A 14,267-nucleotide genomic window follows, 5' to 3' on the forward strand; every position below is an offset into this window, starting at 1 on the left:
CAATGATTGACTATTTAGTACATTTGAACTGGGAGGAAAAGGTTTTCACTTTTAAGATTGCCAGTTCATATGGATTTCAATTTAGTAGAAGCTGAAGTAGTTTTACCATATTTATGTGATGTCTCTGTGAAAGTAGGTGGGCAGAGTCCAGATGGTTAAAATAAAATAATTAAAACAACAACAACAACAGAATGTCCAGTCAGGTTGACTTCATTTGGAAAAAAACCACTAACTTCTTGCCTGAATTCTCACTATACAGCATAGTTCAGTCAATCTAAAGGAGCTTTGTAACTTTGCAGCATGTGCTGCACCTAATTGGTAGAGAGAAAGAAGATACCTTCGTTATATAAATCTGAGAATAAAAAGGAAAAAATAGTTTCTCTCTGTATTCTTTAGACTCTTTAATTCTTTATATTTTAATTGACAAAAATTAGCTCTGTAAATAGATTCATCTGTTCATAGTTTGAGGCAATTCTATTTACCGTGCATAACCGTGGTTGTTTTATTCTGTCATTATATCACAGTGTGTTTTCCAGGTACCTTCATTCTTTCAGTTGGAAGCTGCCAAAATGCTTTCTTGTCTTTGTTTAGATTGTGCAGTTTTGATTGTGCAGTTTCTGTTTTGAACAAACCTCATCTCTGCCTCCTCTACGCCTTTGTGAAGTTTCAGGGGCAGATTAATACAAACTTTTCATAAAGACCTCCAGTATACGTATCTGTTCTGATAGACTTCTTTATGTAGTCTATCTTTGGGTACTACAAGTTTTGTTGTATATATTTTAAATGTTGTTTCTTGTTCAGATTTTGTGAGCTGAACACCTCTGGGAATAGTTTAGATCTTCACAGCTGCGTGGTACCTTTGTGTTTAATAAAACCAGCATGCTTTCCTTCTGTTAAAGCACAAGGTTATTTTCAGTGTGGATTCTTTAAAGCTTCCATTTGAATCAGGTGTTAAATTCTGAATTTGCACAGTGGATATTTGCTGATGCAGGGGATGATGTGTACCTTCCCTAAACACCCTCCTTCTCCCTCCTCCTATATCAGCTCAGATCCTTTCTAGTTGAAATCAAATACCGGCTAATCATAAAATGTATAAAATAATGAAGGCAATTCTTCAGAAAGATCTGTGCCAACTCTGCTGTATGAAAAATTCAGTTGTTCCTACCTTGTGAAAGTCTCCTGTGTTTGTGCATGTGTTCTCATATATCTTCTGTAGAATGTTGCCTAATTTCTTTTGATATCTGACTAACCTCGTTGCAATTTCCACAAGTTGTAGAAGTGACAGAAAACTTTTACATAACATGAACTAATAGTAGCAGGTCTGTTATAGCTGTTGAATTATTCTGTGACTATTATTCAAGTCCCTCAGTATTTGCCATTTGTTTGGATGACTGACAGTAGGCAAATTAGACCACAAGTTCAGGCCAGGGTTAAGTGTTTTCTGGTGTGTTCTTACAGCACTTGCTGAGATTAAACCCTAATGACAAATCGGAGGTTCAAAGCCCACTGCAGTACATCTCATTACTGGTATGCAATATTGCCCTATTCACTAGCATGCGGAATAGCCCTAGTTCCAGCAGAGGTGCACAACCCCTGCTTGGCCTCCTGTCTGATGCAGCATCCTATGCTGCAGGCTGGCGTGCAAGAGTTGAGGTCTGTGCCTGCCAGGAAGAGGTTTTTGCATCTCTGCTAGAAGGACTGTGGAGGAGAAGTATAAATTTGTCTTCCTCAACAGCAGCACGTGGTAGGTAAAGTCGGGAGGGTTCCTGTTCCTTGGTTTTGCGCACTTCTAAGACTAGATATAGACTCCAGTCACTGCCCCTTCTAACTGGGGATGGTAAAGAGGATTTAATTTAAAATCTAGCTAGTTTTTAAGTATCTGACAGCTTGGCCACTTAGCATATCCCATGTATACCTATCTCTGACAGTTAGTTGCCTTATGAAACTAGATAGTAGAAAGCATTACATAGTTTTCTCAATGTAAAACCACATGGGTTGGAAGGGTTTGCACTGTTACTGGCTCTTAGTGCTAGATGATTCCTCTTTTCCAGTATGCTTTGTATCTGTGCTGACAGAAACTTCAGATCACTAATAATAATCTTCTGTTTGAGCTATACCAATGCTTTTCACTCCTACCAAAGTAGTAGGCAGACTTGCAGATGAAGAACTGATCTGGAAGACAAGGTGAGAGTCAAAAGAAAGAATGAATACAAAATACCTCCTTCAGTCACGTTCAGATGCTGTACTTATTCCTGTTCTACATGTTCCATATCTATTGATAAGCAGTAATGCCTACCTTAGTTATTTATGCAGTTGTGTGGATACTGCATGATTTTTTCCTTGTTGAAGAACTGTTGGAGGGTGGATGAAATTCTTCAGCCCAACGGTGATGCTGTTTCTTGTGCAAAAAGAACACAGTGTAGAATAATACATATTTTAAGTCATGGGGCTGTCAAGGTGACACTTATTTTTTATGTTTATCTGCAGAAATTGGAAAAATCTGACTTGGATAACTGGGAGAACATCAGAGGACCCCAGCTGTGGGAAGATTCCAGGGCTGTTCAGCAGCAGCGGCGGGAGGCTGCCCGTCTCAAGACAGAGTGATCAAGCAAGCCTACTTTGCTGCCCGCAGAAAAAAGTCTCAGGCTGGACTATCTTATTTTTTATTCCACTGTCAGAAGCAGACATGGGAGGACAGTGTTGCTCTGAGCAATTCATGCCAGTGTGTATAACTGTGAGAGGAACCCAAAAGGCACCATGTTGTACAAAGCTCTTTGTTTGCATCCATTTGCACAGTTCCACAGGCTGTATGTGAGAGTTCTCAATAAAACAAACAAACAAACAAACAACAGCTGATTATTTTACTGAGTATATCAGATTTTTCCTTTTCCATTTCAACAATTATTGTTTAAAGCTGAGGTGCTTCAGCAAGAGATATCATTTCAAGAGTCATTTTTCAGTACTACAACAAGAACAGCAGCCTTGTCATCTAGATGTGTGTGACCAGACAAATGTCGCTTCAGAGAGCCTCTGCATGACTTCAAGCTCTTAAGCTTGGAAGGGACTCCACAGGCATATCAACTGTTCAGGAACAGTGAGCCCATTTTTGGCTAAATAATATTCTTGTGTTTCATTTCCAGGAGCTTGTCTGTGCAGAGGCATGTGCAGTGTCAGCTGGAAATTGGTTAAATAATATTTTTTTTTAGCTATGGGCAGATTTTTGTGATTGGTGTATTGATGCTTTTGTGCAGGCAGGACATTTGCATTGGAGCTTCTCAGCCTCACTTGTAAAACTCCTTTTTGGGGGAATGGAGCAGCAGAGCACAGATGAACAGATTCTGGTTTCAGAGCATTCAGTGACACCTATGTGTAAATCCCTTGGGAAGTCATAGAGATATGGTCTTATTTGTCTCTGCAATAAATATGTCACATGCAATCTAAATGCTATAAGGAAATGATTAAAAAGCTAGAATACAGTGGCATTAAGCTCTGTTAGAACTGGAAAAGAAGGAAATTAATTTCATTGGTTTGTTATTTTATTTTTATTTTATTTTTTTACCTGAAAGATAAAATAACATTCTTGGGCAAATAAGATATAAAATAGGACAGGTGAGGACTAGTTGAAACTACCTACCTTGTTAAGCAACTTTTCAACTCTTCAAATTCAAATTCTGGTGCAGCTCTGGCAGCAGCAAGATTGATTGCTCAAGGGACGTGAATGCGTTAAGTACAGTGACAGAGTCTTTTCTGAGCTAGGGCTCCTGCTGATGCTGGCATCACAGCTGCTCTTCAGGTACTAGCTGGACCACTGGAAACACTTCTTTATGTTACTGGGCATAGACCCATCTTATGATGATTCTGCAAATTTGTTACCTGTTTCCCAGAGGATAAGCATCTTCCTTTTCCCAGCCTTGACAAGTTGCCATTATTTTGTATATGCAGAGGCATGATTAGCTCACAGTCCTGCAATACTGGCTCACAGGGTGGACCAATGCTACCCCTGAAACAAGCATGTGCCTTTCTAGGCACAGTGTGTAGGACAAGTTACCCCTTCCCCAGGCGAAGAAGAAAAGATACTTCTCTCTCATTAAATCCTTACGCATAGCACTTTTCTTGACGGACAAAACACTGCCAATACACAGATCCTGTGTATTTTTACGAATTTGATATTCCACAAAAAGTATTTGGGGCACAGCAATCTTATTTCAACAGTTTTGGAATGTGGTTGTAAGTAATTCTTTGTAGAACACTTTTTATGTCGTAATTTAAGACTCAGTTTTGACTTCTGATGTTTCTTAGATGGTTGCTTGCTGGGGGGTGGAGAGAAGGGTGCCTCTATTTTAGACTGCCACTACATTTCCTGTAGTTTCCGTGAGCATATTTGTAACTACCTGTGAAATGGCATTTCTGGAAAGTGATGGAATTATTTCAGCATCTCTGAGCAAAAGTGACATACATCTGGAAAACTTTTTCACTTGCCCCTTCTCTTGAAGTTATATATGAAGACATAGTCCCAATTAGAATATTTACTGATAGTCCACTAAAAAAAACAAACCTCCAATCCCATTTTTTTCAATGTTGTTGAATCATTTATGAATTTTAACCAAAACAAACAAACAACAACAACAACAACTTTTGGCAGGTATAGGAGCTGTACTGCTACACTCTTCATTAAACGGGGAGAGCTGCTTCAGGAATTTCTCTTTAGTGCCATGAAGTTGGACAACAGCTTCAAGTTTTATATTGTGCTTTTTGTAGCCACAAAATTGGAAGTAATACATATGAAGGGGCCACGTCGAGAGAGTCAATTAAAGTCTCTTAAGTTATCACGCATCCCAAAGTAGAAGGCACTCTAGAAATGTAGAGAGTTATAGTTCATAACGAGAAAGAGAGAGGCAAACATCAGTTGGTTCAGGATTCATGCTTAGTTTGGCTGCTTATTTTTGAATTATCCTTTTGAAAGCCATGTTACAGCATTTCTGATGATCTTCAAGGCACCTGGGGATAACCCTGTTAAATTCCTGAATCATTATTCTCAGCCTCCTGAACATGTGGCTGAGGGGCCAGAGGTAATGAAACAGTTTTGAATTCTCTTTTGTCACTAGCATATACTGGTCTGAGGGGAATGAAAACAAGACTTCAGTGGGAGGTATGAAGTATTAAATGGGTAAAAGAGAGCACTTTATGAAGCCAGGTCTTCTAGTCAGCTTTGCTGAAATAGGAAATAAAAGACTAAGAAGTCTGGCGGGGTGTCTGTGTGTATATGGACTGAAAAAAAAAATGGAGGAAGCGTTTACTTCTCAAAGAAATTGTGACAAGGTTGGTCTTTGGGATCGTCCATAACAAGAATATGAGTAGAGCACAGAAGTAGTACTGCATATGTGGGAATCTGGGGCACCAGTCTCTGGGGATGGAGAGAGCTCAATGTAGCACCCGTGGGTATCCGGCTGGATGCATCCCAGCTGCAGTCCAGAGTCCAAACCAAACCTTGCATGAGATCAGCCCTGTGGATTCTGCTGAGTTTGTTTCTCCCATGGCACTTCGTATTTGCAGACTCGTGGATGACCCAAAAGATAAAATGTAAAGTACGTTAGTTCACATTTAACAGAGATGTAGAAGCTTAGCCAATGCTGTAGCTACTGTGATCTAAAAAGCTTTCAAAACTTGCTAAATAGCATAGCAGTTCAAAATTCAAAGATTCTGATATATATTTGGATGACTAGTTGGTGTTAAAAACTTCTAGAATCATGCAGAAGATAGTCTTGCCAGTATTGATCCTCCAAGATGCTGAAAATTGCTCCAGCTACCCTAAAAAAGATTGTGCCATAATGACAGAGGAGCAATGGGACTTTTAGACCAGAGTATAGAATGCAGAAACTTCTGAAAAACTTCTTACACATACCCCATCAGCAGCTGGGGAGGAATCCCAAAAAGCAGAGGGTTGCTAACACTGATGGGTGTGTGAAGATGTGTGTCCACCTTGCTGAGCATTCAGATCAGAAGAAACCCACTTCTTCACAGAGGAGCAGCACCTTGGAGCGATTTAAAGGTTATCCTGTTAATTGGATGTTTTACATCAACAGTTTTTGCTTAACTGTATGTACATGTCTATAGGTGAAAATTAAAGCAATAGGTTTCACCTTCTGAAATACCAGTGTAGACCCTTGTACTTTGTGATGATCTTGCATTTGGTCTAAGTTGCTGTCTTTGGATTTCCATCTCAAGCCTGGGACAAGTTTTTGATTTATTATATTTTCCAGATGCTTTTCTTTCTGTAAGAAATGGGAAAGCCTAAACATTATCCTTTGCTACTACGTTCGTTATGAGTAAAGAAATGAGTAAGAGTAAAGAAATGAGACAGAAGAAGGGGTTGATCTGAAGTCTTAGAGAAAGCAGAATAACCATTTTGACATGAAGATGGTCACAGAATTTTTCCATAAACTTACTTTTAGAAAGACTGCTTTTTCCCCAGTGTTTTCAGTGGAAAGCTTCTTTTCATCCTTCAGTGGAGTAAGGGTCACAAAAAATTCCACTGTGTTTTAGACGAGCTAACTACGAGTCTGTAATCAAAGGCAGGTAATTGCACACAGTTAGGCCTCCTTTTCCTACGAGGACTTGCAGCCAGACTCACCTAGTGCACAAATAGTCTCTAGACTTGGAAACAAAAACTCCATACAGATGTTTTTCTTAAACTGTTCTTTACCCCAGGAGACTGAAGCAGTCTTTCCTACCACTGGCATCAGACTGGCCATATTTTCTTGCTGAACATGAGCAGTTAAAGTCTTACTTAGCGCAGACAGGTAATTAAAGTTTCATCGTCGCCATCTCTATCCTGCTTGGGAGGTGTGTTAAAATTAAATTCAACCAAAGCAGCAGCTGTTAGTGCCGCAGAAAGGACGTGTAAAATATGGTTATACATTGCAAATGTGAAGAGTTGAATGTGTCACAGTCACAGTCATCTGAGGGAAAAACAAACCAGAAATAAGGGAGCACTGTGTGTGTATTACTGTGCCTCCACAGAAGAAATTTATCTGCTTTCACCCAGCGTACTTGGGGTCTGGCTTGATGTGCTTCAGATGATGGAAAAATGGCCATACTTAATCTAACATAACTCTTTCAAGGTAGCTGATGACATCCTCAGTGTTCAATACCAACTCCACTGTGCATATTCAGTACCAAATCTGGTGTCGGCCTCGAGGAGACCCAGTGGCTCCCAGGAGTTGTGCTTAATCCCAGGAAGAATTGGGCAGAACCCCATCTGGCTGCCCTGTAAATCCATTTCTCTCCTGTCTCCCAGTGTTCTTCCTAAAAAGTAACAGCTTAGTCTCTGAGCTGCTTATTTCTAATGGAACTGACTGCAGAATGTCCCCTGCTTTTTTTTTTTTTTTTTTTTTTTTCCGTTTTCTTTCTTTTTTTTTTTTCTTTTTCTTTTTTAGTGTTAATTCTCTACTGAGAATTGAAGAATAGTGGTTTCTAAATTAATTTGAAGATGTTCTGTAAAATGTAAGCTCAGAAACACAGACCCAGTATTATATCCCCTTAAGTATGGCACCCTGCATACACTGGGTCTCTTTTTATCTTTAGATACACAATGCTGTGCTCTCTATTTTATGTACAAAGGAAATTAAATATACTTTTTTCTTTAAAAGATGAGATCTTCATCCATCACCAGCTGTCAGTTCCTAATAATGTTGCCCAGAGAAGTGTTATCTGTGATTTAGTGGCTTTAGTGGGCTATCTTTTGTTGAACAGAGGACAGCAGAATAAAATTTCAGCTTAATATAGCTCTTTTCATACTCCTTCTGAATAACAGAGGAATAGAGGAGAGCAAGAGCAAAGAATCTTGGTTTCCAGGCTCAAGTTTCTTCCCTGTTTTGTAGTGCATAGGGCATTTTAAGAAAGAAAGGGAAAGAAAATGAAAGTGAAAAAAAAGGAAATAAGAGAAAATAAAAAAAAAAAAAGAAGTGGAAAGAAAAAAAAGCTTAAGGACAAAAATAGTAATAGAAAACACTGTGTTCTTTCTGACTGGTCCCTCTGGATGGAGTAGGAAGGAAAATTGTTTCTGTCTCAGGAAAAACTTCTGGGCTTAAAAATGGTCTTGTCTCAAGTCAGAACAAAAAGTCAAGTAGAATATTTTGCAAGGTAATAGTTTTAGAAATGTTTTTGTTTGGGTGAACTGCGATGTTTTATTTTCCTTTTTATGTTTTTCTCTTCTTGATTCTTTTTTCTCAGGCAGCTTAACTTTGGAAATGAAAAGCCACAACTGATCTCTAAAGTGTGTTTTTCACTCAAAAGACTGTCAACACAAAATATTTCAGCAGTTGTCAAAACTTTTCACAAAAAATATTCTCAGTAATTTGCCAAAATAAATCCCTCTCAGTGAACAGGTTGCAAAATGTCAATCAAGCAGATAGAAAATTCTTTACAATATGTTTTTTTTTTTTTTTTTTAACCAGCAATCTCAGTCAATTCCTTAGTCAAATGGTGAATCTACATCCTACATTCTGGCTGAGTGTGTCACTGCACACCTCTGTGGCTGTGTACACAAGCATTACGCCCAGCAGACAAGCACGCCTGCATTAGTTAAGTTGTATGCTTGCAGTTTACAGAAGATTTCACGACCTGTTTGGCTACTCATAAAAAAGAAGACCTGCCCCTCACTGCCTCCAGCATGCTGCTAACCTGGCTGATGGCATTGTCACTTTCACGTTAACCGATGAAGTTGTCTGTGGAAACAAGTCCTTCTTTCTCCCTGCTTTCACTAATAATATAACCTGAATTTATTTCTGTTTATTTCATCTTAAATGATGTCATTTTGTATTAAGTATTCAACGAGAATTCTCGTGTACCATAATACAGTAAGAAGAAAGCCAGCATTTTTCCCAGTCTACAAAGGGCACTGCCCCTGTTTAAGTGATAGTTGTAGGCTTTCCATCATTTTAAGTTGCCTGTCTAGAAACAAATTGGCAATCAAAGATGGAAAGACTCCAGTCCTACTCCCATTCATATAGTTTGAATTGACCATAGTCCATCCAATTCTGGGGTCATGTCTTACTGTAATGTGGCTCTCCACCCCCCTGGTGATGCTTTTTACCATACAAATGTGTTTTCAGTACAAAAATCTGAGATTGCACATTTCTCATAACAGGCCTTTTAGTCCATGAGCTCCCTGTGAAGTGCAAGCATCCTTATCGGTCATGCTGGAATAATAAACAGCAAAATCATGTTTTATTTTTTATCAATCTTTAAGAGCAGAAGAACATGAATGCAATTTGATCAAGTCTGTAAAACTTCACCTTTTACAAATGACAGGAGGGGTTGGAAGATTTAAAAGTGAATTACAACACTGTTTTTTATCTTGACTTAGGGTAGTCATTGCAACGAAGCAGCTGGGCATGTTCACAGTATGCTTCAGCTTAGCTAAAAAGACCAATGTTTGCAAATATTCAGAAATTTAAATTTGTCTTAAGTACTTATTTGAACATTGTTCCTCGACAGCCAGCACAGATCATGCAGTTTTTTGTTACCTGGAGTGAGGTTTCTGACTAACCCAGGTTATTCGTACTTTGCAAGAAAAAGCTGGATATGGGAACCTGTACTTTCTGTGGACAAACTTGATTGTCTGGTCAGTGATTTGGAGCACATACAGGAGGAGGAGACCTTATCTTTCATGTATTCAAGATTTCTTAGCCACATAATGAATTATTCACATCAGAAATTAAAATTTAAGCTGTCTTTGTCCCTTGAAGCTCCATTGGGATGTGCAATGTTATCTGACAGGAGTGTTCTTCTAACCCATACTGCACATTATCTTAATAATGCAGATATGATAATGTCCAGGTGAAGCCTGATACATACATTACTACCTTCGACTAACCTCAAGGACTCAGGTAATTTGATAGTATCTTCTACATATATCATCTGGTATGTGGGGTTCTCAGTTACTAATCCCTGAGGTGTCTACTGTTCCACTCCTTACTCCCTTTTGCTAGCAGCAGAAGGCTGCACGGGGTTTTCTGCAGCTCCCCAAGGTTTAAACATCATTTTTTTTTCTGCCCAAAAGGATATTTCCTTTTATATATACTATTTATATATATATAAATAAATATATATATTAATTATGTTGCTGGCACTGTCCGCTTTAACTGCCACATATTCTATATAGTTTTTGCATCTCCCTTTCTGTATGTTTAGGTAATGCCAAGAACCTACTGAGAGAAGAGGCATTAGTTGTCTTTTACACTCCCAGGCCAGAGAGAGTGTAATCCAGGAGCTCCTGAAGTAGTGGACCAAGCTGTTTCTGTGCGTTGTCCTTTTCTCCTTGGAAAAGTTTCTTTTGCCTTCGGAGGATTCACCATTCTCTGTTTTACCTTGTGCAAAGAGGTGTAGCTGGAAATCTTAAATTTAAAAAATGTAGGATACCTTAATGAAATTTTAATGAAATATAAAAAATTGTAGAATACCTTAATGTCCCTAGTGTGTTGTTACATGCCTTTATCAAATAGCTAGATATAGATATGCATACGTATATAGACAGTCCCAAAGACTACATTTGCCAGTCTAAGAAGTCTCCTCATTTAGTAGGCAGTCTGGAGAGCTCCACTTTTGGCTTTAATGGAAAGTAAAGACAAAACCTTCACACGGGTGCTTGGAAAAATAGAGAGGGCATGTGCTCCACTGCTGGTGCGCATGGGCTTCTCTCCCCAAGCCCTCTGGGACAGGGTCATGGACCCTGAACAAAATTTGAAAATCAGATCACCTCTGATATTGACATCCTTTTAAAATGTATTATTCCTTCTTTCTTTTGAAAAGCTTCTGAGTTTCTTGGCAACTTAATGATTATCTCAATAAATTAATTTTTCAAAGATCAGCAGAAATTTTACATGGTAACACCGGTATTTAGATATAATTGCAATCCCAGCATTGCCTACTACAGAGGCAGTTATCTAAGCTATCTTTCTGAGGAGGGGAGTCATGTCACGGAGGAGGGGAAATCATAAACTTGTTTGAACAGGACTGAGCACAGTCCTGTCTGCTGGATGAAACAGGCTAAGGCATCTTTCCTAATTTGAAAGCAAGTTTTGCTCGGACTGTCCTTCAGCCAGAGCACAAGTTGCATGGGCAATAAGGTCAGAGGATCTATAGTCTCCTCCAAGTCAGCGGGGAGCAATAAAAAGATATTTTCTGCCATTAAAGATAACCTTGTGTACAGCAAAGGCATGAACAGTGTGTCAGCAAACCAGCCCTGAGAGACCACTTTATTGATTCAGGTTTCTTGTAACATGCAAAACAGCATTATTATTACAGCAGAAAACTGGGCATAGACCTTTCAGGATTATGTATTAAGAAGAGCAGATCAAATACCATCCACCCAACTTAATAAATTCTGAGTATTATTCCAAAGAGGTTTGCTCTGGATCTCCTTGGCAGAGTGCACGGGGGCAGCCACCAGTCACTTTTATCCTCAGTCCCTTTCCTATTATCACTTCTTGGCCTTTTGGCTAAAATCAAGTGTAGTATCAGTGTAAGGCTCGACATGTCCTTAGTGAATCTCTTTGGAGAGTCCATCTTGCCCTTGCAGCAGGCTGGATTCAGTGACCTACCAGCTCTTTTCCATCTGTAACTACTGTCATTCCTGCTCTTTAAGAGACCTGACAGCTTTTAGAAGTCAAGTCACCTTTAGCGTGCCTTGCAAGTACAGCTGATCTGCATTGGCCTGAATTACTGCTGTTCCAGAAGGCAGGTGTGCCTTTGCTTGCTATAGTGGGAGAAATTATAAAGCAGCTGGAGGTCTCACTTCCTTTCTTGTGAAGGCCAACAAAAAGATTATTTGTCTGTAATAACAGACTCCTTTCTTTTTTAGTTACTTTAACTCTTGGAGGAAATATGCAAACCTTTTTTTTGGACAAGACAACACAGGTAAGTCCTCTGAGAGTTTTGCATCGCTGCATTTGTAAGGTTTTGGGACTAGGAAAAAGACTGGAAGCCCTTAAAATACTGTGATGATAATATATTGATAATACTTCCATATTTTTTTCTGGTTTTGGTAGTTTCTAGACTGCCTAAATCCAAACCTAAGTATCCACAGGGGGCGCTGTAATTGCCAGACAGTGCCTGAAAGCCCTGCCCAGCCCAGGGTTTTGTACGCAGATCTGTTAATGTGAAATGAGAAAGAGGCAGCCAGAACAGAGGGAAGGTTCTGACATCCCGTATAAAGAATGCTGAATGCTGTTTTGTTTGGGATTTTGTTGGGACGCTGGGTTTTACTGTGTCTTGCTGTCCTGAGCTGTGACTCATTCTAGGTACTGTGACTGGAGGTGGGTGCCTCTGTTGCAGCCTGTGGTATCATGCTGGGGGCATGTCCTTTCCTTCCCAGTTTGTTTTTCATCCTGATGCAGCTGCAGCAGTCTGATCTCCAGAGGAGGTCTCCACCAGCAGATTTCAGCCAGAGATTTGTGCACCCTTTTTGTAGTCAATTTGCTCAGAGTGGTCCTTGGGTTTGCTTTCTGTAGAGGGCCCACCTTAGGGTTTTATGTAATTACACAATGCAGGGTGTTTAGTTTTGCTTAAGTAATCCCTCAGTCGTTCATGGAACAGGAAATCATATGTATTATCTCTGGTAGAGACCATAAAATGATATAGTAGGGCCTTTTGTATAACTCAAAGGAAAATATATCTCCAGCACTCCTACAGTAATTGCAGGCTATCTGTGAGTTGGGGGAGACCTGAAAACTCCACCCTTGACTCTGCAGCTACCCTTTGCAGAGAAGGTACATGGAGGATGCTGGGAATTTACCTTCTGCCAAGGGAGGACTGGCCAAAACCCTCCAAAAAGAGTTGAGGGGCAGCACCGGCCAGCTCTGCATCCTGTGGAATAGGGAGGGATGTAGGAGGCTTCTGCTGCAGGAACGGCTTTTGTGGGAAGGCAGCAATGTCTTTCATAGCTGTAGTCTCCTAGATGATTTAATCTCAAAGATCTGTCTGGTCTAATGACACAACTTGTGGGAGGCCAGGTTTTGTTAACTGTCTCTTGCTGCTATTTTCAGGATGCGATTTTTCTATTTCGGTTGGCTGGGGGTGGAGGGAGTGTTGCTACACTTTAGGGAACACTGCAATTAGATTCAATCAAAACAATCATGATTAATAATCATGACCATTTTGTTACTAAAAAAAAAAAAAGAGAAAAAAAAAAAAAAGAAGAGTAGAGATAAATAATAAACTGTGGTTACTTTGAAGGTGATCTCTGTCTTTCTTTTTGAAGAGGTTTGAGCAGAGCTGGGAGGATTGAGCTGTCCTCAGGGGCAGACAAAGCCCCCTCTCTGCACATGGCAGTGAGCCCTGCTGCAGTGTAAGCAAGCCGGTGAGTTCGCCGTCAGAAGCATGGTGTTCACCAGTCAGTGAATTGTGGTTGGTAAATCACGGATAACTGCAGCAGCTGGGCAATTCTCAATTGTGTGCCAAATAATTAGCAGAAGTATTTAAATCAATAATGGCAAGGGAAGCCACTGAAACAGCTTTGCTGAATCAAATCAGCGAAAAAGGACAGAAAATTTTCAGTCCAAGTGAAATCTGTTTACCAAAGATAGCTTCTTTCTCCCTGTGAGTGCATGGCCTCGGGGCTGTGATGCTCAGCAGAAGCTGTTACTACCTGGAGCTGCACTTCATTATCCCATTAGTACGACTAGGAAATTTCTTGCTAGCTGCTGGCCTGTTTGCCTGCTCCTCCCTGTGTTGTGGTCTGGGGATGCCTTCGTGTCAGGAGGCAGAGCCAAGCTGGAAAGCCACCACGTTGCACTGCCTGCTGCAGGCCTGGGATGAGGAGTTATGGCTGGAGAGCTTCCTGCGTGGAGCTGCGAGCCTGGGTGCTTGGAGGGCAGGGCACTGCTGGTTGCTCAGGGGAATAAAAGCATTTATTTATTGTCTCCCAAGTTGCTGTAAAAATGGGCTATAGGGTGCAGTTAAGGCCCGGCTGGCTTCACCTGGCAGTGTTGCTGCCAGCCTTTCATGAGTGGGTGCCACAGCTCGGTGGCTTGGGCCTAGTGGGCTCCATGCCACCACCATGAGATGTGGAGGGGGCAGGCTGCCCCAGTGGCTGCGGCTCCTCACAGCCTCTCTGGAGCTTCTCAAACCTCACAGTGTTTTTACATAGGTATTCAGTTCACTCTTGCCTGTGTTTCAAAGGAGCTGGAAGACTTCTTCAGCTAGTCCAAGCACATATGAAAGTGTCTAGTTAATCTTTTAAAATTAATGAATTCTTAGCTTCTGTA

At 40.4% G+C, this 14,267-nt stretch overlaps 1 protein-coding gene across 1 annotated transcript in view; it reads left to right on the forward strand.

Annotated features, from left to right (window-relative positions):
• Positions 1 to 2,859, forward strand: part of LOC116489554 (cytochrome c oxidase assembly protein COX16 homolog, mitochondrial) — a 42,508-nt gene extending 39,649 nt beyond the window's left edge. The window contains exon 4 of the mRNA XM_032187981.1: positions 2,488 to 2,859. Coding sequence (XP_032043872.1) covers positions 2,488 to 2,604 — 117 coding nt within the window. The 3' untranslated portion in view covers positions 2,605 to 2,859. The remainder of the gene's footprint in view (positions 1 to 2,487) is intronic.
• The last annotated feature ends 11,408 nt before the right edge of the window (positions 2,860 to 14,267 follow it).

This window comes from Aythya fuligula, chromosome 5, assembly GCF_009819795.1.
Source record: "Aythya fuligula isolate bAytFul2 chromosome 5, bAytFul2.pri, whole genome shotgun sequence".
Taxonomy (NCBI): domain Eukaryota; kingdom Metazoa; phylum Chordata; class Aves; order Anseriformes; family Anatidae; genus Aythya; species Aythya fuligula.